General features: G+C 56.5%; 10 protein-coding genes across 10 annotated transcripts; 4 read left to right on the top strand and 6 right to left on the bottom strand.

Annotated features, from left to right (window-relative positions):
* Window positions 1-112: 112 nt before the first annotated feature.
* Window positions 113-2,009, bottom strand: F5144DRAFT_585973 (RNA ligase/cyclic nucleotide phosphodiesterase). The gene is made up of 3 exons (XM_066789727.1): window positions 1,704-2,009; window positions 1,116-1,359; window positions 113-1,049 (listed from the first exon to the last, which is right to left on the bottom strand). The coding sequence occupies exons 1-3, from the start codon at window positions 1,815-1,817 to the stop codon at window positions 412-414; spliced, it is 996 nt and encodes a 331-aa protein (XP_066638824.1). The 5' UTR covers window positions 1,818-2,009; the 3' UTR covers window positions 113-411.
* A 1,707-nt stretch (window positions 2,010-3,716) lies between these two features.
* On the top strand, window positions 3,717-10,578 carry F5144DRAFT_498768 (uncharacterized protein; the record flags this gene model as incomplete). Its single annotated transcript, XM_066786288.1, has 2 exons — window positions 3,717-4,006; window positions 4,068-10,578. The coding sequence occupies 2 exons, from the start codon at window positions 3,717-3,719 to the stop codon at window positions 10,576-10,578; spliced, it is 6,801 nt and encodes a 2,266-aa protein (XP_066638823.1).
* A 266-nt stretch (window positions 10,579-10,844) lies between these two features.
* F5144DRAFT_585962 (ureidoglycolate hydrolase) lies at window positions 10,845-12,339 on the bottom strand. The gene has a single exon (XM_066789726.1). The coding sequence runs from the start codon at window positions 11,876-11,878 to the stop codon at window positions 11,009-11,011; it is 870 nt and encodes a 289-aa protein (XP_066638822.1). The 5' UTR covers window positions 11,879-12,339; the 3' UTR covers window positions 10,845-11,008.
* Window positions 12,340-13,041: 702 nt separating this feature from the next.
* Window positions 13,042-14,772, top strand: F5144DRAFT_387130 (uncharacterized protein). The gene is made up of 7 exons (XM_066784686.1): window positions 13,042-13,390; window positions 13,443-13,551; window positions 13,609-13,835; window positions 13,893-14,108; window positions 14,251-14,373; window positions 14,424-14,667; window positions 14,721-14,772. The coding sequence occupies exons 1-6, from the start codon at window positions 13,183-13,185 to the stop codon at window positions 14,450-14,452; spliced, it is 912 nt and encodes a 303-aa protein (XP_066638821.1). The 5' UTR covers window positions 13,042-13,182; the 3' UTR covers window positions 14,453-14,667; window positions 14,721-14,772.
* Window positions 14,773-15,048: 276 nt separating this feature from the next.
* On the bottom strand, window positions 15,049-16,668 carry F5144DRAFT_520192 (major facilitator superfamily domain-containing protein; the record flags this gene model as incomplete). The annotated part of the gene is made up of 5 exons (XM_066786694.1): window positions 15,049-15,996; window positions 16,055-16,274; window positions 16,338-16,364; window positions 16,427-16,532; window positions 16,593-16,668. Coding segments are annotated over 5 exons (1,377 nt in total), but the record flags the coding sequence as incomplete, so codon positions are not given.
* A 613-nt stretch (window positions 16,669-17,281) lies between these two features.
* F5144DRAFT_387170 (uncharacterized protein) lies at window positions 17,282-18,521 on the bottom strand. Its single transcript, XM_066784687.1, has one exon. It carries the CDS (start codon window positions 18,260-18,262, stop codon window positions 17,450-17,452), a length of 813 nt encoding a protein of 270 aa, XP_066638819.1. The 5' UTR covers window positions 18,263-18,521; the 3' UTR covers window positions 17,282-17,449.
* Window positions 18,522-19,871, top strand: F5144DRAFT_387171 (uncharacterized protein). The gene is made up of 4 exons (XM_066784688.1): window positions 18,522-18,885; window positions 18,976-19,197; window positions 19,278-19,589; window positions 19,657-19,871. The coding sequence occupies exons 1-4, from the start codon at window positions 18,780-18,782 to the stop codon at window positions 19,755-19,757; spliced, it is 741 nt and encodes a 246-aa protein (XP_066638818.1). The 5' UTR covers window positions 18,522-18,779; the 3' UTR covers window positions 19,758-19,871.
* A 482-nt stretch (window positions 19,872-20,353) lies between these two features.
* F5144DRAFT_387085 (uncharacterized protein) lies at window positions 20,354-21,618 on the bottom strand. The gene has a single exon (XM_066784685.1). It carries the CDS (start codon window positions 21,199-21,201, stop codon window positions 20,443-20,445), a length of 759 nt encoding a protein of 252 aa, XP_066638817.1. The 5' UTR covers window positions 21,202-21,618; the 3' UTR covers window positions 20,354-20,442.
* F5144DRAFT_387228 (pseudouridine synthase) lies at window positions 21,489-23,459 on the bottom strand. The gene is made up of 2 exons (XM_066784689.1): window positions 21,723-23,459; window positions 21,489-21,619 (listed from the first exon to the last, which is right to left on the bottom strand). Exon 1 carries the CDS (start codon window positions 23,304-23,306, stop codon window positions 21,879-21,881), a length of 1,428 nt encoding a protein of 475 aa, XP_066638816.1. The 5' UTR covers window positions 23,307-23,459; the 3' UTR covers window positions 21,489-21,619; window positions 21,723-21,878.
* An 82-nt stretch (window positions 23,460-23,541) lies between these two features.
* Window positions 23,542-24,505, top strand: F5144DRAFT_624015 (HotDog domain-containing protein). Its single transcript, XM_066792176.1, has 2 exons — window positions 23,542-23,804; window positions 23,854-24,505. Exons 1-2 carry the CDS (start codon window positions 23,731-23,733, stop codon window positions 24,248-24,250), a joined length of 471 nt encoding a protein of 156 aa, XP_066638815.1. The 5' UTR covers window positions 23,542-23,730; the 3' UTR covers window positions 24,251-24,505.
* Window positions 24,506-25,419: the final 914 nt, after the last annotated feature.

Genomic DNA, 25,419 nt, shown 5'->3' with positions numbered 1-25,419 from the left:
GTCAAACATTACCTACCCACCCTGGTTTGGTCGAGCTACCTAGCACTGCATCTGCGCTGGATGTCCGTACGGACATGATTGTATTCAGATTTGTAAAGCTATATGTACTTCCTGCTTGCCAGTCAGTATTTGTCCACACCCGTCCAGCCATTTTTAGGCAGGGTCTGTTGGTGGAAGAACCCGCTCCGAGCATCAAGATCCATGCTAATAAAATAATAGCGTTGCGGGGTTGGAGAAAGCCCTTGTCGCTTGCAGTTTATCCATGTATAACCCTAACCCTCTAACTAGTCCTTCATTTAAGCCCCAGTCTCATGCTCTCTATTCGTAGATCTGTAACTTCCTCTATGTGTACAAGTATACCGGTGGGTTCTTAACGTCCAGTCCTACTTATCTCTCACTCTGAGCCCCCTATTAGAACCCTTCCCCCGCCAACAGAGTTCGTCCACCACCATACCACAAGGTCCCGCATCGGGCCTCCAGACCTCGTTCTTGGCCGACAACCCACTCTCCGATGAACTCGCCGTCCTTGACTTCCCAGACCTCGTCCTCAAGCCACTTGTTAGCCTCCTCGATGGTCCGGATCCACTTCTCGCGCTGCTCGGATGTCTCGTGGTCTGCCTGCGTGAGATAGCGGCCCAACGTGATGTGCGCGCTCGGGACTACATAGCGTGAGCCGACGGGGACGCTTTCCGAGGCCATTGTAAAAACATCTCGTCTCAGATGGTGGTAGGTGTAGTTATCGCCCTCCGTCCCTTCACCATTGCTCTGGCCGGACTGTGCGGCAATGGGAGTTTCCAAAAGGGGCGGCACGGCGGCTGGCGACACCATCTCCTCGCCGGAGGCTGGCAGAAACGACAAGGCCACGGCCGATAGGTCGTAGGAGATCATGGGTTTCACAAGCCGCGAGCGCCGTGTAAATGTAAGCCCTGTTAGGGCAGGAATCTCCGGGCGCATTGACGACACCAAATCTGCGATCCCTTGGGCCGTCAGCGAGTGGGCGATCTCGAGGGTCGTCAAGTGCATGCGGTGTGAAGGCATGAGCCAGAGATCTGGTCGCCGAGATGTTAGTCCCTCCCTAGCACCGGTGAAGTTTGGAAGATGGTGGAAAGCCTTACTCGGCGCCGCCTTTTGCAGGAGCGTCTGGACATGGCATGCCAGCTCCACAACATGGCTCGGGGGTCGTGCCCAGAAAACGAGACAGTGCCGGGGGTCCTGGAACCCGGGCTCTACGTCGGGCTTCTCCAGCCGCAAGAGGATGGGGTCAATGTTCAACTCCTTGAATTCGAGAGACAGAAACTTCTCTCGCTGCTGCGCATTTCGTGTCGAACGGTGAGTAGCATAAAGCGACTGGATCTTAGCCTAGGTAGGTGGTTTCTCATCAGCATCGGAGCAAGCCAAAACATCAGCACCACTATACATTGCCAGAGTCCGGTCTCCTGCCGATGCTCTCAAGGTCGTTATTCGTAACAACACGACCAAGAGTCCCGCCCACCACTCGTCTCGACACAAGGCGAGCTTGCCAAGCTTGGTGATAGCACTGAAAAACAACCCGAATGCCTTCTAGGGAAGGGGCTTATCCTAACGCCGATTTCCGTGTTCGTCCCCATTGAGCACGCTCTCAGCCTGCCATCTCTACCATCGCGCCATACCTCCCGCCCCGTGATTTCTTTTAGTCTCAGCGCTCATGGGGTGGTGTAGCTTACCGGGGAGCCGCTGCAGGCGTTGATGAGGGCGTCGTACGGGTTGTCTCCCGGCTTGATATCGATCCCGGAAAGATCCTCGAACTTGTTCCCGGCATCAGCCAGATTCAGCGCCATCTTGTCCCCGTGCTTCTTCAAGTAGATATATAAGTCGAACCGGCGGATGGCGGCAGTGAAGACGTAACCGTTCCTTCCTGTGTATCTCTTCGGTTTTCGAATTCCGGATGTGCGGCTGAGGAGAGGAGTCCAGTCAACAGCCAGCAAGGGGCTGGAGCCAACCAACTAGGCATAGCGCATGCCCCCACGCCGGAGCGGAACCACAAAAAGGGGGGCCTTCTTGGCAACCGAACTCGACGTTGAACGACGCATACTGTGTACAAGCATGTCGGTAGGCACCTAGTCGCCCGTCGGTGTCTAGTAGCGCCACCCTCATACTTCCCCCAATCGCCGCCCCCTGAATTATCGTCTTGGTTATAGTATCTCTTCGTTTGGCTCGTTGGTCGATTTCCCCCTGGCCTATGCTTCCATGTCATCCCCCGTATACATCTAAAACGATGGGGTGGTCGAGCCTTCAAGGAGCAGGGTTTCGTGGGAGGTTCGAGAGCTCGCCAGGGGCCGCCGGTGGCTTTTTTGTCCGTCTTTGATTGACGTTCGCTATCTGTGAGGCTGGTATCTCAGCACGACAATGCCATCATCTATGCCCTTTGAATATTACCGCTCTAACAGTTCCTTGATTGCCAGTGGTCGTCACTGTTTGCCTTTCTCCTTTGACTCGAGACAAGTTTCCCTACAACAAACTAACAGCTGTTAGTCACACCAAATTCAAAGAAAGCCGGGCTGGGGGTAGGAGGACTACTGACATTGAATCTACCAGTTCAAAGGATGTCGAGGAAGAACCAGTGGTTCAACATGGACGGCCCTGTTCTGGCTGAATGGCATGTGAGCACTATGTCGAGACCCAGTGTGCCCACATGTTGCTTGCCCTTCTCTGCCAGGGAACAAACATGGACAAACACATCGTCGTCCGGCACGCTTTTCTCAGTGACAAGGGCAATGCGGTGCTCACAACGCCACCCCAAACACAAGCTGTGGCCGCTTTGGAGTTTTCTGGCTCGCCCTGGCAGCAAAGGCTCGGCCAGGTAGTAAACCTTCTTGACCGACCCCTCGATGCAGAACGTTCCGGAAGGAAAGGGACCCGCTTAGTGACTGACTGTGAGTCTGAAAAACACATCTCCCCCACCCTATTCTGCCTGGCCCTTTCGCTTTCGTTCTGCCTGTCCCTTTCGCTTTCGTTCTGCCTGTCCCTTTCGCTTTCGTTCTGCCTGTCCCTTTCGCTTTCGTTCTACCTGTCCCTTTCGCTTTCGTTGCCTTTTCTTGCTGCCCACAAACCTGCTGCCATCTGTTCTTTTATTCCTTCAAAATTCCCTTCCTCAACCGACCTGGAGGCATCTCAGAGGCACACAACCTCAACAACTTTCATCACCTTAAGCCATCCCCGATCCTGCTTAGCATCCATCCTTCATTACCTTACCTACCTTGCTCTGTTACACAGTTGGTTTCTCTTCAGTCAATCCCACTTGCCTAGGGCTAAAGGCAGATCCTCTGTTTTTCGTCGGGTCGTGGGCGACTTTCCCCCATCGAGCCATCAAATCGAGCCATCAAATCGAGCCATCAAATCGAGCCATCAAATCGAGCCATCAAATCGAGTCATCAAGTCGAGTAAGAACACACCATCGATCAGCAAGTTAAGTAGTAGCGACTCACTAACATTGTCTAGACATGCCCCCTCAGAAGAGAAAGGCGTGTCGTGCCGCCACCAGAAAGCTCCCTGCGAGTCAAGGTAGCGATGACGAAGAGCCTCCTGCGCCCCCGACCAAAAGACAAAGGCTTCTTTTGCGTAGAAAGACTACCGCGTCCACAGCTGGTCAAGATGCTGAGTCTAAACCTGCCGACGCAGCCTCCAGCAGCAAGACAGGACTTGACGCCAGCTTGCCACCCATGTATGATGTCCGCGAAATGATGGAGGACATGGTCAAGCGACTTCGCCTCGTTGCTCTCCAGAAGTCTCACTTCATGCTGAAGGTGGCCACCCTTTGTTCCGGCACAGAGGCGCCCATCTTTGCGCTAAATATGGCCCTTCAACACCTCAAGGCCATAAACCCCCATGGCGTATACGAAGTAGAGCATATCTTTAGCAGCGAGATCGAGCCCTTCAAGCAAGGCTTCATTTACCGCAATATCCCTCCCGGCATTCTCCTCTTTCGAGATGCTGTCGAGATGGCCACCGCGGCGTCGAACGGGGAAGCGTAAGTTAAATACCTATTTTGAACATAAGTCAAACGAGACTGGTGAGCTAACATAAACCAGAACTACCGCCAGCGGCGCTAAAGCCGCGATCCCAAAAGTACGGTTGGACATCCTGTTCGCCGGTTGCTCTTGTGTCGACTATTCTACCCTGAACACAAGCAAGCCGTCTGGACGCGTGCCGTCTCTGGACCGCCATCTGAAGAAAGATCCGCAGAAGAAAAATAACATCAAGGCCCATGAGAAAACAGTGTGGGTAACCGCCAAAATTGACGAGGACTTTGTCAAAGACCTAGATCCCGGTATGGAAGAGCTTCGGGGTATTCAGTCAGGCGGAGAGTCTGCTAGGACTTTCTTCGCCACTATCAAGCTCATCACAGTCATTCGACCAAAGATGATCATCCTGGAAAATGTCCTAAGCGCGCCATGGGAGATGTACGAAGGCCAAATCTTCCCCAAGATTGGCTACGTGGCCGGCAAAGAGACGGTGGACAGCAAAAACTTCTACTTGCCCCAGACCCGCCAGCGCACCTATATGGTTGCCATTGACGCCACGGGCATTGGTGAGCCTACAGCCAGGGGTATTGTCAAGAAGTGGGGAGAAATGCTTCACAACTTCCAAAGGCGGGCTTCGGCTCCCATCTCGGCCTTCCTTCTCCCTAATGATGACCCGACTACCATCCAAGCCAGGGCTGACATGGAAGGCAAATCGTTCCACAACTCCGACTGGTCTCTCTCCTCGCTCCGCCATTCCGATGCGCGCCAGACCAAAAACCTCCGACGGGACGACAACCCCTTTAGCAAAAAGGCCATGCGGAACGGCAAGCCCATCCATGTGCTTCTTCCCTCACATTGCTGGCAGGGGTACTGGAAGATCCAAGTGCCCAGGGTCATCGACTTGATGGACATTTCGTGCGCCATGGCAAACCAGGTATACATCGACTTGGGCTACAAGAGCGTCATGCTCGATGTAAGCCAGAACGTCGACCGCACCGAGATATACGACAAAGACGTCAGGGGTCGTGTAAGGGGCCACCTAGGCATCATCGGATGCATCACACCTAGCGGGATGCCTGTCGTGACCCATCTGATGCGTCCTATCACCGGGACAGAGACGCTCGCGCTACAAGGCCTCCCCATTGGCGAGTTGGTTCTCTCGACCGAGACCGAGGCTGAGTTACGAGACCTTGCGGGAAATGCCATGACGGTTCCCGTGGTCGGTGCCGTCACCCTGACCCTTCTTGAAGTCGTCGCCGACATGACCGCGCTGCTTCAACAGACCCATCCGGCGTCATCGAACCGTGAACTGCGCCTAAAGGTCCCTCGGGATGAAGTCTTGGAACCCGGCGCGGTGAGAACTACCACCACACGCCTCGCGCCGCTCCTCGCCAAGGTGGAGGCGATGGTGCGCCGATGCTACTGCCAAACTCGGCCGGGCGACATCTTTGTCTGTCGCGACTGCGGCGCCACAGCCTGCTCTGCTTGCCGCGGAAACCCAGGCCATCGCTTCGGATCCAAGACGGCCACTAGTTTGGAGTTCACTCCCGAAGAGGGCAGGGTCCAGCTCAACGACATGTTACCCAATGCTCTCGAGCTGCCTGTACCAGCTTTGATTGTCAGCCACGCCCTAAGCTCCGTCAAAGAGCCGTTGTATCGCTCAGTTGTTCAAGACATCCTGGGCGAAGAGGGGAAGCACGTCTACTACTTTGATGCGATCAAGGTTACCGAGGTCGTGACCGTGTGCTACAAGGCCAGCAACAGCACCGCCCATCTTGTCCTCGCCCCGGAGGGTCCTTGCCATTGGTACATCTACATCGCGCCCTGGCACCCCCTGCGCGCCGATCTCTTCAAGGTGTCCGACCTTGACCAGCCCATAGCACGAGGACGGCTTGCTGAATCTGGCGATATCTGTCTCCCACAATGGTCCGTTTGGGCTCAGGGCCGCATCGACTTGAGGCTCACTTTCAGCAACACCGAAAACAACAACCTCGTTCCCAGCGACTTGTCCTTCGCACCCCAATATGACGGGGTGCCCACCCCGTCGCTACAAGAATGGAAGACGTTGGTACAGGCAAAGGTGTGCGGCACCTACATCCATCACCCCAACTGCGGCACCGCGGGAAATCGTCTACACATCAATCAATCCTCGTCCCCTGACAATGTCGTCTTCATGATGTGGGATTCCGGGTTGCTTCGCGACCCCGATGAGGACCATTTCGTGTGGACGGAGACTACGAGAAGGATAGAGTCCCATGAGTATCGGGAGATCCTGCTCCATGCCCAGCCTGCACTTACCTGGGGGCTTGATTACGGCATCGACAAGCCAATGAGTGTGTTCTGGCCTGGATATTGGTCGCGCCCGTCCGACTGGATTGATAACTTGGATATCCCCAGCTCAAGCCTCTCTCAAGACCTCGGCCACATCCATTGGGGGTTTGCCCAAGCCATCCAGCAGGCATCTTGCCATACCGACGGACAAGCTCCCATCATCCATATGCCCGCCCTTGCGACAATTACCGCGGCCTTCAGCGGGTTTCCGGGGACAGAAACGCACCTATTCAAGATTGATTCGCATCAGACCGACAACGAGTTCACCATTATTCCCGCCACAAGGCGCGAGCCCTTCTTGAGAACGTTCGCTTTCCTCTCTAACATGCTCCGCCGGTCTACGGCACCGGAGACCCTCGCTTTGTTCCAGCATCTCGAAAGGAAATGGGTTATGATTGCCCCCTGCCGGGACTGTTCCATGGCTCCGCCGGAGATAACAATCCACACAGAACAGGAGCAGAAGAATAAACAATCCAAGACCATCATCGAAGACCCAGACGAAGCCGCCCTGTTCGAGAGAAAATACCAGGACCTCCCCAGGGCAGTGGCAGTTGCTGCACGATTCCTTCAAGGCGGAGGAGGAGAAGTCACCATGAATATGAGGCTCCTATTCCAACCGAAGACCCTCGCGTCGAGAGCCCTCGCCTACCTTTTTCAGGCTCACCGCACCATAGCACGCGGTCGGAACGCAGTCGACGCGGATGCGGTAACATCCTTCACGGTGGAGCTCGACTATGCATCTGCCTCAATGGCTGGCTTTGCGCCCTTCACCACCTTCGTCCGGCCCTGCAGCGAAGACAACACAGATGGCATCGACACCACGAGCGAATACGAACTACCCAACGCCGGCCCCCCGCTTATGACGAAACAAGGCCACCATCTCAGGTTGAGCCAGAAAGAAGCCGTCGACTGGATGCTGAGACGCGAGCGAGCCCCCCTTGATTTCGTTAAGTCCGAAGTCGAGGAGGAGATCGTTTCACCGCTCAACCTTCGCGTGGTGGGCAAGGCCGAATGGACCAGCCGCTTCCCCTTCAGTTCCCGTGGTGGTGTTATCGCCCATGAGATTGGCTATGGGAAGACCGTGGTCACTCTAGCTCTCATCGACCACATGCGAGATTTTGACAAAAAGGAGTCCATCGATGAGCGCAGGGAGAAAGTCGACGCCGCATGGGCAGAGGATCTATCAGGCCTGGACCACCCAACCGCGCCCTTCTTCTGCCACCTGTCGGCAACTCTTGTGGTCGTCCCTAAGCACATCACAAGCCAGTGGATGAACGAGGCCAAGAAGTTCCTCGGTTTGGCCGAGCCCAGACTCCTCCTGATCGATAATCAAAGGGCCTTCTACGGGCGGTACTCACGAGAGCGGCTTGAGCAGGCGGAAATCATCATCGTGAGCAGCGCGGTGTTCACGTCTAAACCGTTTCTGTCGGACCTACAGGGGGTCGCCGGTAGAAGCGGGGATGGCCTCTCCGGGCGGACTCTCGAGGCCTGGTACCGCGGGGCGCTGAGGAACCACAGAATCCTCACCGCCCACTACCTCGCGGGCCGGGCCGCCGGGAGCTCCCACGACGAGCTCACGGAGAGGATCAACGACGAGATCCTGCCCGCTCTGATCAAGGATCAGGAGGCCGACATCGCCGCCGTCGTCAAGAAGCAGGTGTCGGAGATCAACCGCCGGTGGTACAAGAAGGGCGGGAAGGGGATCGGGGGAGCCGCGGGTGTCGCCGATGCCGGCGAGGGCGAGGACGACGCCGGCCAAAAGAAAAAGCAGCGCGGGGCCAGCAAGGGCAAGGAGGGCCGGGACGCAGCGAAGAGGTCATGGGATATCTCCTGGCTTCATAACTTCAGCTTCGCCCGTATTGTCTGGGACGAATGCTCTTGTTACGAAGCCGGGCCCATTGGCCTCTTCGTTGCCAACGCCGTGGCCAACGCCAAGTGGCCAATTTCTGCGACCCCCAAGCTGTTCGGGCTCGAGGAGGTCTGCCAGATGGCCGCGGCGTTGGGCGTTCACGTCGCCCGGCCCGAGCCGCGGATGTTGCCCGGCCTGCCGGCGGTGACGCGAGGAGTGAGACTGGAACCGATGTCCAAAAGCGAGCAGTTCCACGTCTACTCCTCCGTCCCGAAGTCGGCCGCGCTCGCCCACCACCGCCACGACCGCGCCGCGCTGTTCCTGGGTTCCCACTTGCGCGGCAACCCCATGGACCCCGAGATCACCATCCCCTTCCGGGAGCACGTCCTGCCCGTGGAAATGACGACGTCGGACTCGGTCCGATACCACGTGGTCAACCAGGAGGTCCTCGACGCCGGCTCCGACTACCCCGCCCTCCCCGTACACGCTCGCGACGTGGTGGCCCTGAGAGGGTCAGACTTGGCCGGCATGGATGGATCGGCCGCCGCCAAGATGCTCCTGGGCGTGCTCGCCTGTGGCCTGGGCCAGCGCGAGGCCCTGACCCGACCCAACGACTTCGCGGACCGCAGCGAGAAACTCAGCGCGCAGATGAAGCAGCTGTGGGACAAGATGATGTGGCTCTGGCGCTGGATCCTCCCTCTCCACCCCAAGCAGACCACTCAGTCCAAGGAGGCACCCGTCGATAGTACCCTGAACCGAGTAGAAGCCATGTGCGGCGTCATGAGCAAGGCGCTAGATGCAGGGGACTTCGGGGACTTTGGCGGCATCGAGATGTACCAGCTGGAGGCTGCTGTCATCGCAGGGCTAACGATAACAGAGCCAGAGACCACCGCGGCCGACACCCAGCCAAACATCCACTCTACCCGTGCGCTAGTCGACAAGCACTTCTTCGGTGACTGGGCCAAGAACTACGACGTCGAGAAAGCGTTACACACCTGGGTTGATTTCTTCGAGGTGGAGGAACGGGACCTCAAAGGGCTCAGCGAGGAGCAGCTCCTCCTGCTCGCCAAAGATATCTGCTGGCTGAAGTATAAAGTCATGCCAGATGCGCCCCCCTTCAGTGGCGAAGCTCGAGACGTGCCGCTGCTGGAAAAAACCTTCGCCACCGAGTCCCACCGCCGAACCATCCCGGCGGATATTGCGGCTCTGGCCTCGGACGACATGGCCTCGCTCGCCGGCCTGGGCAAGGGTGAACTCCAAGAGTTCATCCGAGCTTGCATCCGCGCCAAGCCGGAGGCTCCCAGATGGGAGGAGGCCAAGCGAACCTTCGAGCTCCCCGACCACGGGTCCAAGGCAGTGAGGGTCTCTCTCCAAGAGATCCTCACTAGCCACAACGTCAAGTACACGTCGGCGCACACCATCGACAATCTCACGGAAAAGCTCTGGCGGCACCAGAACGGGCTTGGGATCCCCGAGCTGTACCGCGACGGCCGGGCGCCGCCCGACAAGCACCGGCCTTTCTCCGAGGCGACGGCGTGCGGCGGGGGGAAGGAGGCCCAGGTGGCGGCGGCCAACGAGGAGCTGAAGCGGACCATGGTGCATCTCGCCAAGACGGTCGAGGACCTGAGGGCGACGAGGCTCGAGGCCCGATTCCTCCCCGCGTACACCTCGTTGGCCAATGCCCTGGATGCGGATGTTGTTGTGCGGGCCAAGCTCTGTGGTAGCTGCTCGGCGCCCCTCGAGTCGGCGTCGACGTCGTTCCTGGTGGTTGGGTGTGGGCATTTCCTGTGCAGCGGATGCAAATCCGCTGCAAAGTCCTACTGTCCGGTGCTGGACTGCTGGGCTTTCATCTATAAGCGCCCAGTTCTCCGATGTTCCGAGGTCCCGCCACCCCCACAGGGCGAGCCCCTCGCGAAAGCCGACCGCGTCGCCGAGCTCATCGCCAATCAAATCCCCGCCGAGGATTTCGTCGTCGTCTTCGCACAGTACCGGCTCGTGATCGACGCGCTGGCGGCGGCGTTCGAGGCCGCCGGCCTCCAATTCGTCAACCTCGCGGCGGTGGGGGACGACGACATCTCCGCCATGCTTGAGAAATTCAAGCTGGGCAGGGCCGGTCGGGTCCTGCTCCTCGACATGGACAGCGAGACGAGCGCCGGCAGCAATCTGACCATCGCCAACCACGTCGTCTTCACCAACCCCTACGTGCACCACGACCGGGAGCACCAGGCGAGGACGGTCCGGCAGGCCAGGGGCCGGTGCATCCGCACCCCGCAGGACAAGGAGGTACAGGTGTACCACTTCATGACCAGCGGCACGATCGAGGAGGAGATGCTGCGCAGGTACGGCAAGGAGAGCCCGGCGGTGGAGGCGTTCTTTGCGGACTTTGCCCGCCCGTGATGGCTGGGCGATGAGGAAGAGTGAGGAGGTGAGGAGGACGGGTTTCTGGGCGTGGATAGGAGGTCCGATGGGGTTGGGCCAGGTTGGGCACACATGCATGTATGGGTACGGGAAGGCTCAGCACCATGGAGATGCGAGCCGGTGTAGGGACAAGGAGGAGAATGGGTGCTGGAGGACCAGGCCCAGACGATATGCAGTGCCCCCCGCATGTTTTTGCTTCACTAATAGGGGTGGTCTCTGTGCCATATTTAGAAGCACCAAACGAATCTATTATCTATGACAATTCTCTGCTCCCTCCGTGATTCGGCTGGCTAACCTCCATACCAGCAATAGACGGGGACGATATCCCGCGTGCCCAATGTAAGATCCAAGACAACCCACCCGGCATTATTTATGTAAGTCTAGATGACCACCATCAACCCGCGCAACCTCACAACTTCGCCTTCCCCCCCCTCCCCACCGACCTCAACGCAACCACCAGCCCCCCATCACCCGCCAACCTCCCCCTCTTCAAACCCACCTCCTGACAATCCTCCACCGCAACCCCATTCGCAAACTGCACCACCACAAAATCCACCGCCGCCCCCTTCTCCCCCAGCGCAACCATCGGCGCGTGCCAAGTCCCCGCGCCGTAAGTGACCGCCTGGGCGGCGCTCGCCACAAAGGCGCGGACGCGGCGCAGGTCGGGCATGCCGCCCCCCGGCAGCGCGCGCGGGTAGTCCGTGGAGGGCGGGAGGCTGGTGGGTACGGGTAGGGTCTCCTCCTCCTCCTCCTCTTTCTTTGGGGGGGCGTTGGGAGGTGGAGGGAGGGTGGGGGCGACGATGACGAGGTAGTGGGTTGTGGGGTTGGCGGTGAGGGGGATGAAGGTCTGGGTGGTGTAAGGGTGGCGTTCGAGGACGGTGATGGGGAATGTGGATGGTTGGGGATGGTGTGAGTCTTGGTGCTCTGCTGTGGTTGGGTTCTGGGCCGGGGATGGAGACGGAGATGGGGCCGGGGCGGGAAGTTGGGGTGGGTCCGGGATGCGGGCGCGGGCGGCGCACACGAACATGTTCAGCACGGCGGACCCCGGTTGGCCGCTCGGGGCTTGGTCGTAGAGGTTTATTTGCCGCGAGAGGTGCTGGTATTTGATGGCCGAGCCTTGGTTGGCGACGATAGCGGCGAACGGGAGGTGTGGTCGCTTATCAGCGGATGAAGGGTGGACGTCGGGCCGTGGGTTCTCAATCACGTCCCCGAAGGGAGCAAAGGCTTCGGGTGTGAGGGGAACCGCCTCGATTATGGTGCTTCGGGCTAAATCGTCCATTTTGTTTTTGGGTGGTGTTCTAAATATGCGGGGGAATGTCAATGGAGGACAAAGAATGACTTTGGGGGAGGATAGATTACCTAGGAAAATGGGTGAGTGGTTGGGAGTAAGATGGGTGCTTGTGGGTGGGTTTGTTTGTGCAGCGGTGGGGGCGCCTCAAAAGAACCACCAGGATAAGAACATCACTAGGGACCTTATCTTCCACACTCGACCGGGTGATTATCTCGAACAGTATAGGCCGGTCGTTACCATCGTTGCACCTAGTTTTTAACTTATTCAGTATCTTTAAAAGACTTAGAGGGGCCGTAAATTATCAAGAGTTTAGCGACCTCCAGCGGGTACCCATAGTGGGGCCCAGGAGTCTCTCGTTCCCTCTCCATCGTACGACTCCCCTACCTGACTTGGTTTTGTACGACGATGGACGGCCATTTTTTTCCCTATAAGAGATAGAACAAGCTATGTTATCAGACCAAATTTCCATCTGTAACTGCGCAGTGATAAAACAAGGAACGTCAAAAACCAGTCGCCCAAACCAAACGAACTGCACACTGGGCCGGCAGCATGGAGGTGCGAATTGAGCCATGGGCACACAAGCCAGTCCACCGCCTCGCCGTTCGTCATTGACAATACCCGGTTTCCCGCGATCCCGCAGTTTTGGAACCTTCCGGACCGTCTGCCCTATTTTTGGATTCACCCAGGGACACGGGACGCTGCTCACCAACGCCCGTACCCCGCCCTGCTAAAGCTCACCACGATGCAGCCTCCGTCTGTTTACTTTGTGGTGCCAATTCAGGAGTCGATTCCAATGCCATGCTCCCGGTGCTTCAAGTCGCTTACCCTCGCCTCTCCGCAGCACACATCCGAGCGACGAACACCCCGAGAAGGGCTAAATACCCTGAGCTCCCACCACCGCCTGTCCACCGCGGAATCCAGTCTCTCAGAGGACCCCTCCAAAGTAGCTGCAGAACTCTCCCACTACTTAATAACCGATGATGCGGGATGGCCAGTTTATATAGACTGACCCAACCTTGCCGTGTCGCTTGCTCCTTGGCCCGTCCCGGTTATTATCTTTGCACCACTGGCACATGCAGGCCCTCCGTACTTCCCCCATCAACATCCGATAGCATTGCCGATGAAGCCCGTCTGGGCCCTTGTATATGGCGGGCGCATCCAGTATTGGCTTGGGTCGGGTGTCTAGACGCTCCAGTTAATATCTCTTTAGAGAGATACTATACTTTTCACCCGATCACCGGGTTGACGGTGCCCCAGCATGGGTCTACATAAGAGCTAGGGGCGCGCCCGTCATGCTACGACTAGGACTTGAGAAATCCACGTCTCTCCCAAAAGCGACAATGTATAGGTCAAGCCTCGGACCCTGGTGGGCGCTTGCACTTCTGGGCCTGCGTGCTAGCGCCGCATGCACCAGTTATGGTGTCGACTTTTCTAATGGCGGCAGCTATGACATTGACAGTGAATCCAACGAGTACTTCAGTTTCATCTCCGTCTTTCAGGGTAAGCTTACGGAGCGGGTCAAGCTAGAAACTCGGCGCTGATGTCCACACAGGATGCTCCCAGGAAACCATCAGCCCGGTCTTGGTTAGCCCGGATGACAACGTGTATGCCTGCTCAGATATCAAAACTCAGCCTGCCGGCACCCAAGTAAAATCAACATGGTGAGGACATCTTCCGGTGGGTATTTGTCCCAGCTTTTTGCTTATCATCTCATTAAGCGGTATCCCCTATTCCGCCATGTCATCGGGACGCTGGAAGATCATCATCGCCGGCGACCAGATATCCAGTCAGCGTACCATAACCCTTACTGTCGGCGTGCCGCAGACCACGCGGGTCACGGTAAGTAGTGTCACTTTCTCCGGGTTACTGCTGGCCGCCCAGTTAACCGCCCAACAGGTTACACCAACGGTCACCTTAGGGTACACGACCACCGCGAAGGCCCAGAGTATTTGATCCCTATACCCAAAGGTCCTAGGTGCCTTGGAAGCTAATAACCTTGCAGCTGTCCTAACAACCCTTGTATTGACTGAGACTCTCATCATCGTTCCTCGAACTGTGACTACCCGGTGCAGCGGGGCAACGCGAACAGTCACAGGTCTCCAACAAGGTCCAACGGCTGTAGTTACGTCGACAGCAATCAGAACAGTGACAGACGACCAAGTAACGAGCTATTGGACGACCACGGCCTCGGAAACGGCTAGCTGTCACTATCCATCAAGTCGGTTCCCCCTCCTGCCCTGACAGTCCCAGCCCAGTGCCGACTGTTTCCCTTTGGCGTGCCACCATGGTGGTGGCATCGACGACCATTAGAACAGCCGACTCGAGATTGGAGCCAGGAAGTGCTGACCTTATCACCGCAGACAAACTGGATGTAGCTGGCCCAGCTGCCGTAGCTGTAGTCACGGTGACGTACACGCAGACCACCTACACAGTTACCAGAACGGTTGTGACTACGGTTCCGGGCAGAACAACGACCGAGCTTGGTAAGTACCATGGACACTAGTTGCGTACCCACCAGCTGACGGAACCATAGTCGTGAAAACAACCACTGCCACCGTGTAAGGGCTGCCGATTTTGCCATTCCCATCCCTTTCCGTCCCCTGCCGCGCCGTACCACGGCTCTAACTCTTGACAAACAGCACTCCGGCTCCTTCGACCGTGTGCACTGGGGGAAACCCTGATGTGACAATCACTATCAACAGAGGAAACCCTACGCCAGTGACGCGAACGGACGTCGTATACCTCACAAGCCACCTCTCTGGCACCGTGTGGGTCGGGTAGGTTCTCCCCGAGTGCCCTGATCGTCGATACCTGCTGACTAATCCCCCAGTCAAACGCACGTTACCACCATCACGAATACAGCAAGCGCTACAGCCTGCTGGAGGTCTGGCGGATGGTTTGGCTAAGCCCGGAGCCAAGCATCAGCGCTTGGAGGTTGCTCTGAAGGACCACCTGGAGTTCGGCAATAGTACTACTGAGATTGACAAAGAAGTAACTGCTGGTCTTTGCAGACATTATGAAGTATTGTGTGTTACGGCTACTTGCCATATGTTGCCAAACACTATGTTTTCAATATATCAGTGCCAGTGCCGTGGTAGGACCGTTGTTTGGCCCATCACCCCCAACACACCAAACGCATATGCATGATATCAGTACCCATCCTCTTCCTCCTTGTCGCCCTCTAACCAGATCTCATGTCCATTTCCCTCACGCACAAACCAGCTCACTATGATGTTGCAGACCGCAACGCCGGAAAGGCACCAGAAGACAGCGCCAACAACCCCTTTAGCCAAGCCTAGCCCGTATAAGAAACCGCCCAAAATGGGTCCAATCGCCCTCGCAAAGCTGCTCACGCTCTGCCCAATGCCATGTACACTACCCAAAACGCTGGGATGGGGGGTGCAGTTGTTCACGAGGATAGTTTGTGCTGGAAGCGTAAAGGTCCGGCCGAGGACCTGGAGGAGGAGAACGCCGACGATGGCGACCCAAACCGTCACACCGTCTTTCGGATGCGGCGGCGGACTAGCCGACGGGACAATACTCAGATAAGGTACCAAGAAATACGTCAAGGGCGGAAACAGAAGGAAGAGACGCCAGCTCCCAACCGTGCCGAGACGCGTCGAGAGCCAGGGATAAACGCCGACTTGGAGGCAGAGCCCAAACACGCCGAGGATAGCCATTGCCAGTCCCACCTGCGGAGGGCGGAGGCCGAGCCCCCCGGTGAAGATGAAGGGTAATTGGCGCACCGGTGAGTCGCTCTGTGGGTCGTAGACGGGGGTAGAGAGGAATACGAACCAAAGGGAGTTGAAGGTGCCGAGTTGGAATGTCATCAGGAAGTTTGCGATCAGTGTCCAAATGACATTGGGCGTGAAAATGCGCCGGAAGGCAAGTCTCTGCGTATACCTACGCCGGGGCCGTGTTGGCGCCTGGAGGGCTTGCTGCGAGTGTGCCATGCCTGTCACACCCGAATCGTCGAGGTCGAGGACCACCTCTTGGCTTGCCAGACGTGTATAAGCTGCTCCCGAGCGCCCACTGAAGAGCCACTTACGCAGCTTTTGCCCCAGTTCCAGCCCCCTATCCCGATTATTCACCCTCGAGTCTAATGTCTAGCCAGAATTAGCGAGTTGGCCAGGCTGGAAACACGTAGTCGTGGGTGGAACTCACCTCCTCCAGCCACAACCACACGGCAACAAGTCCACAGAGAAGGAAAAGGGCCGCAACCAAATTCGGCGTAGCGTAAGGGAAACGTCTAAAAAAGTCGATATGGCCAAAGAGATCCGGGTAGCTCCCGGCCGGGTCGGAAAGTACACCCCCTAATATAGGCCCAATGATAACACCGACATTAAATGTCATGGGTAGCAGCAAGAAGGCTCTGGACTGATATCTAAACAGTCACCAACGTTAGTGAGCATCTGTCCATCCGAGATGGGCAGGGCCATTGACTTACTTCTTCTCCTTGACAGTTTCGCTGATCCTATCATCGGTTTGTTAACAGGCTGCACCGCCAAAGTAAACCGAAATAGGATCTGGCCTTACATGGTTCTGAGTACTCCCACATTGCCGTTTGTAATACCCCCAATGGACCGAAAGAACAAGGCCTGTCCAAACGAGGTCGAGAAGGCGAAACCAACACAGGACAGCACTCCGAGAGGGGGGGCAACGTCAGCGAAAAACGCGAGCATATGATTACTTCAACACCCACATGTTCCCGCGAGGCCAATCATTAACACGGTTTTGCGGCCAACCCGGCCGGAGTCAGCAATCCGACCCCAAAGCATGGCAGTCAAGCACTGTGCAGCCGTGAAACTTGCGCTACGGGGCGAGGCGGGGACGGTCAGGAGCTACCCCTGTGCAGCCAACAAAGCCAGAAGGGACCACATACTGCAAGATGCCAGCTTGGCCCGATATTACCGCGTCAGAGAGGGTCGGGCCGAACCATTTGAGCTGGTAGAACATGTAAGACTGGATGGAGGTCTGGACGAGCGGTTCGCTTAGTCTCGCCAGGGTGATGACACAAAGTTGATCTTTGCGAGGGAGATCCCTCCAAGAGACCGTCTCTGGCCCGGCTGCCCGGGCGTTGCTAGGGGCCCTCATCCCGTTTTCCCCGTGGGGAGATGGGCGCCCGTTGCCTTGCCCCAGGCGGTGGGATGGAGGTGACGGCGCCGTACCGACATCGACGCTCCTGCCGTTTTCCAGCGTCCCGGGTGTATCGGAACCCCCCATAGCAAGCGAAAAGATCAACAACGGCCGAGTTCATACCACGGCCTTACGTTTGAGGTGGTCTTGGCCGAGGTGGATCTCTATGCTCGGCCTGGGAAGATGGGGAGGGTTGAGACAACGCGAGCAACAAAGCTGGGAGTAAAATATGTCGAGAAGGTAGCAGGTCGGGGCATCCTGTGTTGAGCGAAATGCCGGAGTTAAACAATTCACGAAACAGCCTGTGGGGGTGGGGCGGGGTGGTTAGGTCGCTGGGACGGGAGTTTAGGCAAGACGGGGGATATGTAGAGACAGATCGCGCTTGCATCCATACTTGGCAGGAAACCTACCCTCTAGGCATTATTATGGTCGCAAGAGGCAAGTCGTGGAAATACTCCTCTCCCTTGTCAATCTCAATCCCCTGATAATTAGGTACTGACACAACGAAATATCAAAAAGTATTTTCCGCTTGGTTGTCTTTATGCATCCGGCTAAACAGCCGGATGTCCGGAGCTCACCGTCCGCTGCTCGGCGGAGGAAGCGGATGACCGAGGACGGCCGAGAAAAGCAGAGAGCGTGATCGTCTTTGCCGGTGACGTGAGCCGCGTCCGTCTCAGTGGTCAACCACCCTCTCTGGATTTGGCAGAGTACCCAGGTAGCCAAGTGGATTTGGCCCGCAAGCTCACACCGTCGGTGAACTCGCGCAACTTCCTTAGCTTGCCCAGAGTCGTCGAGACTTTCCATATGCACACTATGTGCATGCCACTTACAAGAGGTCCTCGCGAGGGACCTATTCCACGTTATGGGGGTCTTAGTGGGCCGAGTCATCGTCATTTTAAATCGCCATGTTAAATCGCCATGACGCGCTTTGTGGCTCAAGAAGGTCAAAAGCACACCACGATGATCCATGACGGTGAGGGAATTCTCGGGGGCGCAACACGCGACCTTCCATCCGTCCCATCTCTCATATCCCAGCATCCGCTGATTCGATTGTGGTCTCCTCGCTTCTTTCGCCGCTCTTCGCTCGCGAAATAGGATTCGACAAAAAGCCCTGCGGTTATACGAGTGGTGGTGGCAAACTGGTGGCGGCCGCGGTAACCCGGCTGTGTGTACGAATAGTTGTCCACCCCCATGCGAATGTGGACTGCCGCCCGAATGCCGCCCGACCCCTGCCATTATAGAGGCGTTACAACGCTATTCTAGCCGAAAAGCTTGAGTGAACGTTGAGGTTAGGGCAAGCGAGACGCCGCAATTAAAACTTCAGCCTTACGCACCACGATCCTTGTTGCTCGACACCATCTTTCCGGGACACGAAGTACTTATGCAGGAACTCGCGGATAGTCTGGTTTATCGACAGGGCCTACGTGGTGATCACTCGACCTGCCTGCCACCATTTAACACCAGCAGCTCTGCTAGACCGAGTCCGTTCCACCCTAACCGATAAGGATGGGTCCTGGGCCGATGGGTAGGTGGAGGGGCAGCCCTGCTTCAAGAATCTGCGTGCTCCACCGTCGAGGCCAATCTTCCGACTGGGAAGTTGAGGGTTTATCAAGAGAGCTTTAACACCGCGCCCCGGCCTTTGTGTTGTGACCTGAGCCCCCCCTCCACCCCTTACTACACACACGTGCATGTATGACATACACCTGCAGTTCTCGCACCCGATTCAGACAATTCCCTACCAGTGAGATTGAACATGACACCACAACCCGATTCAGACAATTCCCTACCAGTGAGATTCAACATGACACCACAACCCGGTTGTGAAGAGCCACCCAAACCCCCCAGAGTCAAAGGAAAGGGCAAGTTATTGTTATCGATGGTTTGGCTGCCGTCTGGCAACCCCCCTGAGGTTTTGTTGTGGCTGACTTCGATGACGGTATTTTGAGCAGGTGCCAGACGAGTCAGTAATCTTTCAGAAGAGCAACGGAATAAAAAAAGAGAGAACGACCGAGTAGCCCAGCGAAACATCCGGCTCCGCAACAAGCAGCTAATCCAGGATCTTCGGACACAAGTGGACGCCCTGATGCGTGAGAATAACCGACTGAAAAGGGACGTCCGCTTGCTGAGAAAAACCCTTGACCTTCACACTGGGCAGCAATATCAGTCGCCAGGTATGCACCTCCTCCCCTCCATACCTTTCCAGGCCTTGAGTCTAGGCTGGGTCCTCCTGCTAACCCGCATTTCAACCCAGGCATCGATGTAGAAGATGAGGCTACTGGGGGTAATATGAGCGGATACTATGTAGCACATAATGACTACCCATCTCCTTACGCCGGCGAAATTCCTTACGACCATTGGCCGAGCGGTGTGGTGCCTATATCAACTACGGCCGCGGTGAAGTCGGCCGGATCGAGCCCGAGACCGTCGGCGCCCGGGGAGGATTTTACGCCAACTTGCGGACACGCGGGAGTGCCGATGGCAGAGGGGCGTGTTATGGCGGCCCACACCTCTGCACCTAGCCTCGGATCGGCCAAAACAAAGTACGAAGAACCGGAGGGAGGAGGTATGGCCGCTGAAGTTTTAGCCCCGCTACGTGATTACTTTCGTTGCCAGCTGACGATTCTTGCTAGGGCCCTCGACCAACCGTTACACCAACCATGGTGCCCAACCATCCTCGGAGTTTCTCCAAGAAGGACACTGGCCGGGCTACCCGAACAACCCGTGCTTCTGAAGGAATGTGGACCCCGAACACGCCTAGGCACACCCGCACACACACACGCACACACACTGCCGCTGGCTGGCTGTGTCGTAATCGTTCTATCGCAGGGAAGAGATAGCTCGGGGGGAAGGAAGCCTTCGTAACCATAACCGCAGTCCTACAGCTGTGCCATCCAAACTTCGGTCCATTCAGGAACCAAGAAAGGCTTCCACCCGTTCATTACGACCACACCGCAGGGACATGGCAGCAGAGGGGTGGGAGCATGTGATAGGGGGGTTAAGACTCGCGGGTTGGAGCGCTGGAATCCGTCCGCGAGTAGAAGCCAGGCGTTATGATGGGTTGGATTGGGATATACGTGGGCACCACCCCATGGGCAAAAAAAGCCGAACTCCAAGTATAAATGCCGATAAAATCCTCGACCGGGAAACGAAGGGGGCCAAACACGAAGGGGAGGGAAATCGGGATATAAACGAACCCGAAAGGAATCCGGGAACTTGCATCCTGCATTACCAAATGCATGGAGATCGGTCAAAACTTGGTTCATGACATAATTGGTCACAAGCACCCATATTTGTGGAATAGCCTGGTGGCTGTCATGTGCATCGCCAGCCGTCGAGGGTTTGGCGAAGGCTTTCTGTTGACGCCCGAAGAGAACCTCCAATTCGCTCGATGTTTTCTATCCCCCGCCAGTTGTAACCTACAAATAGGAAGGGGGGGGGGCATCGAGAAAGAGTATGTAGGTACATACCACGATCTCCATCCCCCTGCGAAATATGCCCGCTTTGAGGTATTTGCTATATAGGAGATCATCTCTAGGCAAGAGTAATCGACCACGGTTCACCAGTTGCAGAACGAGGCCAATTTTTGTTTTTTTGACGGATAACATGTGAAAACTTAACGGCAATCCCACCCCAATCCCTGGCCCAGAGCGCCTCGACCACAGGCAGCGGGCAGTGGGCAGCGGGCAATGGGCAATGGGCAGCGGAGCAGTGACGACATGCCTTTGGTCTGGGAAGACACCAGGGTAGGTATGTGGCTCCGCCGAGCTCCGCCGAGCAGCCAGAAACCCCGATTGTAGATCCATATCGCCGGCGCGTCGCCGTGCGCGTAATGGATCCTTGGGCAGAAACCGCATCGGGACGTTGCACCGGGTCACTGCTTGCTCGTTCGGGGAATTCAACGGCGCTGCACAGATAGGTGGGCCACACAGCCTGTCTGACGAGGGTACCGTACGCTTCTTCCGAACAGGCCGGCTTTTTGCCACGTCGGTATGGCAAGAGACCGTTGCTCCAGATGCATAACTCCGCCTTGGCTTGTGGCTTTCCCACGCCGCTGTTTGCCGTCGGCAGAAATATGTACATAGATGATGATTTGCCATGACCGAAGACCCTGGGCCCCAGGAGGTATCCGTGATACCGGGGGGTACGTTAACTCCCCTCGCTAACGATGACGACATGGGTTGAGTGCGGCATTTGCAGGGAACGGTGGTAAGTGGTGGCTTGTCCACCGGGGTCCACCGACCATTTGAACCAGTGTAACCGTTGATAGGCGTGACGGACAACCGGCGAGCCAGCGTGGCCAGTTGCCGACGGTGATTTGTCTCTATCCAGCTCTTCTAGACCGCCTCGACCGCTCAAGTTGACCACCCGCACAACGGTTGAAATTCCGCCGAGTTCCCCGGCTGCCCCCACCAACCAAACACTCCGCCGGACAAAAAGCCCATCCCAGAAGAGACCAGGCTGCTTTCACGTGCGACGAGGGGATCCCGGTGATACTTGTGGTGCTGGGGCCCACCCACTGCCATTGCGGCTCTGGTACTGAAGGAAAGCAAAGCATTTATCGATAGGGTGGATAGAACGAGCGGGTGAAGCTAACTCGGGAAGTCAACAATCAAGTCACAGCCCATGCAATAAGAGGCCCAAGTTCAAGGACGGCTGCCCGACTTAGAAACGAGACCAAGGGAAGATCTGAACATACGTTGTGATAAGGTATCATGGAGTGGGGGGGTATCGTGGGGGCGACCAGCATCAGGCGGGTTCACACTCCTTTTGTTCGTCTTCCGATATTCGTCTATTTGCCCACCAGCGGCCGGGTAGGCCGGGGCTGTTTCTCCTCATGCCACGGCTTGTGATTTTACTCAACAATGGCGTCCCCAGCTGCACCGACCAAATCCTCCATCCCGCCAACCTGGGTTGGTCCGCTGGTTCCTTCTGGCGGCAAGGCCCAAGTAGGCAGAGGGCTGACATAACTCCAGGCCCCCTCGGCATCCTCATACCGGAGACTGTGGAGCCACAGCGCGAGTTCTTGGTCTCCAGGGTCGGTGTAAAGAGGAGTGCTGCAGACGGTGCAAACCTCGCCCGACATCTTCTCGGCCTTCTTTTTGTAATAGTCGTCCACCATTTCGTCGTAGTACGCAACTGCATCAGCCACCTGATCCTTGCCCATGCGGGACAAGCGGGTGACTACGTCCTCGTCGGTGTTCAGCGTCCCCTCAGCATCGTTACAACCCAAACCCAAGCCCCAGACCTTTTGGTTGGCATATATCGGGTCGTTTTGGATTGGGTGTCCCAGGAACTGGAGATGCACCCTGAGTTGATGAGTCCTGCCTGTGACGGGCAAACATCGCACGATCGAATATCCCTCATCGGCCTTGCGACCGCCGGTCGGGCGAGGCGCCGATTCTGCCCGCCCAGAAACTGGTTCCTCCGCCGGCCCCGTCATCTCACCATCATTGGGGGACACGCCTAGGTCGGAAGCTGGGGGATAGTATGCCAGGCGCTTGAAGACAGTCCTCGCGGCTTTGCCGTTGGCTCGCACCCTGTTCAGCCCGAGCTTGGGGGAGATCTGAAGAATGGGCTGGTCACACACGACCTCTCCGTCGGGAAATTTGCCGATGACGCGGGCGACGTACTCTTTGCGAACGCTCCTCTGGAAAATCTGCACACCGAGTTGCTCGGCAGCCTTGGTGTGTTTTGCAATGAACATGATACCGCTCGTCAACCTGTCGAGTCTGTTGCAGGGTCGCGGGGTAAAGTCAAGGCCTCTCTCTGCCTTCATGATCTCGACAATAGAGTTGTAATTGTAACGCCCGGCCGGGTGAACAGGCACGCCTGACGGTTTGTTGATGACGATCATGTCATCATCCTCATGAATGACACCGATTGGATCGGCGGTGACAGGAGGCTCATGACGATGGGTGGTATGGGATATGAGATGTCCGTTTTTTAATACGTGGTGCGGGCCCACCGTCTTGCCATTCACGGCAACGAGGCCAGACTCCATGGCCTCACGATAGTACTCGAGAGGCCGGTCACGGAATTCACTCTGAAAAACGTCGACGAGCTGCCGACCCCGCCATCGTTCCTTGCACCAGGTGTTGTATGTATAGAAGTAAGGCGAAACGCGGCGCAAGCCGTCCTCGAAATAATAGGGCCGCGGCCATGGTTCCGCTAGTATTGGGGAGGGAGGAACAGGTCCAGAGGCGGAGTTACCTGGAACGGGATTATCTTGGGTCTGCTGCGGCGAGCCCGACCCGGCGAGGCGGGTCACAGAAGCTGCCATCTCCCTGCACGATGCTAGAAGACCTAGTAATGGCCGTGGTACCGCCAGTGTCGTTGAATTCCGTATTTTTGGTGGTGCCGCTTCTCTTGTGTCAACGCGATTGATGGGATGTTGTTAAAATTGAGGTTTGGCTTTGTCGGAAGCAAAAAAAGGGCGGTCAGGAATGGCAGTATCTCCAAAATAGCACCCCTGGGGTAGGGATTCCCCGCCTTTTCAACCCCCAAGGCCGATGGGACCCGGCTAGTTACCCCCGGGCCTCGGCTTGCCACCCCGACCCCGGGCCGCCGTCCGTTTATTTACGAAAAGAGCGGTCTCTTGATGTCATGTTCCTCAGTCTTTCTCAGCCAAGGGAATCAATCCTGCTACCTTTTCCCATCCAAGGCGAACCTGCAACTCACCGACGCGCCCGACCTGACGGTCCGCCATGGCCGGCATCAATCAGTTAAAGCGGCGGACAAGGGCCGATTATGCATACATCCTGGAGTACCGGACTCGGTGGTGAGCAACGTCCCGCTGCCTTCACACTCAACAAGACTGACCAAGCCAGGGCCGACAACGACATGTACAGTCACATGAACAACTCCATCTACAACTTCCTCTATGACTCTGTCATCAACACCTATCTGATGGAACATTGCGGGCTCCATCCATCGTCTTCTCCGCAGTATGGCATGGTCGTTCACTCTCACAACGACTATTTCGTATCCATCTCATTTCCCGCCTGTGCAGAACTTGCTCTGCGAGTCAATCGCATTGGGAACTCGAGCGTCACTTACGAAATTGCTCTGTTCGAGAAGGGAGAGAAAGCTGTCAAGTCCGTTGGTGAATTTGTGCAGGTTTTTGTTGATCGAGCGACTGCAAGGCCGAACCCAAAAGGCATGGATGCGAGTATGCGCGAGGGGCTGGAGCGCATCTTGGTGCAGAACCGCCCGAGCAAGATGTGAGAGTCATAATGTAATAGCGAACAATAGCCCGATCGGCTTGGTTTTTAGTGGTGGAGGGAGTTTAGCCACATCAATTCGCATGCAAATGCACTATGGGCAACAACACTGCAACGACGTTTAATTCGAACCTGAAAAGCATAAAAAGAAATATCATTTGAACGAGAGTTAGAATCGTTTAACGTGATCCACCCCCAAGCGACGCACACCCCCAAGCGACGCACTTTTCCACGCGTCACACATTTCCATCTGCTACACAGCATTTCTCCGCGACCAGCAATGGCAACTCGCTGTAAAGAAAGCCAGGTTATCCTGGCAATTGAAGCTATTCGACGAGACCAGAAACTTAGTCGCCGGAAAGCTGCAGCAATCTACAACGTGCCCGAAGCTACGCTCCGCCACAGAATGAACGGACGAACGCCAAAGTCCGAGTCGCGACCTGCAGCTCATCGATTGACAGCCATTGAAGAGGAGGCAGTTGTTCGATATATATTGGACCTAGATGCGCGAGGATTTCCGCCCCAATACGCTGGTGTTGAAGATATGGCCAATTTGCTACTCGCGCAACGCGACGGCGGACGTGTCGGTAAGCACTGGGCCGAAAAGTTCGTCAAGCGACAACCAGAACTCAAGACGCGTTTCAATCGCGCATACGACTTCCAGAGAGCCCTCTGCGAAGATCCAGAGCTTATTGGCGCGTGGTTCAAGCTTGTGCACAACATGAGAGCGAAGTACGGCATCCACGACTGCGACCTCTACAACTTCGACGAGACCGGCTTCATGATGGGCGTTATCTGCGCGTCTATGGTAGTGACACGCGCTGATCGACGTGGAAGGGGCAAGGCAGTTCAGCCTGGCAATAGGGAATGGGCAACGGCGATTGAGTGCATCAATGGCGAAGGGTGGTGCCTCCCGCCGTTTCTGATCGTGCAAGGCATGTACCACCTCGCAAACTGGTACACAGAGAGCAACCTTCCGCTCGACTGGGCTATCAAACCAACTTCCAATGGGTGGACCGACAATGAGACCGGCCTAGAATGGATCAAACATTTCGATAAGCACACAAAGTCTCGTACGAAGGGGGTGTATCGGATGATTGTGCTTGATGGGCATGAGAGTCACCTGTCGGCCGAATTCGAAGCCTTTTGCAAGCAGAACAACATTGTCACCAT

Source organism: Chaetomium tenue (assembly GCF_020726465.1).
Source record: "Chaetomium tenue strain MPI-SDFR-AT-0079 chromosome Unknown F5144scaffold_7, whole genome shotgun sequence".
Taxonomy (NCBI): domain Eukaryota; kingdom Fungi; phylum Ascomycota; class Sordariomycetes; order Sordariales; family Chaetomiaceae; genus Chaetomium; species Chaetomium tenue.
This window is presented reverse-complemented; position numbering and strand designations above follow the sequence as displayed.

Coding starts and splice junctions, on each gene's coding strand:
- F5144DRAFT_387085 (XM_066784685.1), bottom strand. CDS start 21,201: ATGTCGTCATCGTTAGCGAGGGGAGTTAACGTACCCCCCGGTATCACG.
- F5144DRAFT_624015 (XM_066792176.1), top strand. CDS start 23,731: ATGGCCGGCATCAATCAGTTAAAGCGGCGGACAAGGGCCGATTATGCA. Junction 23,805..23,853: donor CTGGAGTACCGGACTCGGTG/GTGAGCAACGTC, acceptor TGACCAAGCCAG/GGCCGACAACGACATGTACA.
- F5144DRAFT_387130 (XM_066784686.1), top strand. CDS start 13,183: ATGCTACGACTAGGACTTGAGAAATCCACGTCTCTCCCAAAAGCGACA. Junction 14,109..14,250: donor TAGCTGTCACTATCCATCAA/GTCGGTTCCCCC, acceptor TTATCACCGCAG/ACAAACTGGATGTAGCTGGC. Junction 14,374..14,423: donor CAGAACAACGACCGAGCTTG/GTAAGTACCATG, acceptor ACGGAACCATAG/TCGTGAAAACAACCACTGCC.
- F5144DRAFT_387170 (XM_066784687.1), bottom strand. CDS start 18,262: ATGGCAGGGGTCGGGCGGCATTCGGGCGGCAGTCCACATTCGCATGGG.
- F5144DRAFT_387171 (XM_066784688.1), top strand. CDS start 18,780: ATGACACCACAACCCGATTCAGACAATTCCCTACCAGTGAGATTCAAC. Junction 19,198..19,277: donor GCAGCAATATCAGTCGCCAG/GTATGCACCTCC, acceptor ATTTCAACCCAG/GCATCGATGTAGAAGATGAG. Junction 19,590..19,656: donor CGAAGAACCGGAGGGAGGAG/GTATGGCCGCTG, acceptor GATTCTTGCTAG/GGCCCTCGACCAACCGTTAC.
- F5144DRAFT_387228 (XM_066784689.1), bottom strand. CDS start 23,306: ATGGCAGCTTCTGTGACCCGCCTCGCCGGGTCGGGCTCGCCGCAGCAG.
- F5144DRAFT_585962 (XM_066789726.1), bottom strand. CDS start 11,878: ATGGACGATTTAGCCCGAAGCACCATAATCGAGGCGGTTCCCCTCACA.
- F5144DRAFT_585973 (XM_066789727.1), bottom strand. CDS start 1,817: ATGGCGCTGAATCTGGCTGATGCCGGGAACAAGTTCGAGGATCTTTCC. Junction 1,360..1,703: donor ACGCCTGCAGCGGCTCCCCG/GTAAGCTACACC, acceptor CCACCTACCTAG/GCTAAGATCCAGTCGCTTTA. Junction 1,050..1,115: donor CCTGCAAAAGGCGGCGCCGA/GTAAGGCTTTCC, acceptor CTCGGCGACCAG/ATCTCTGGCTCATGCCTTCA.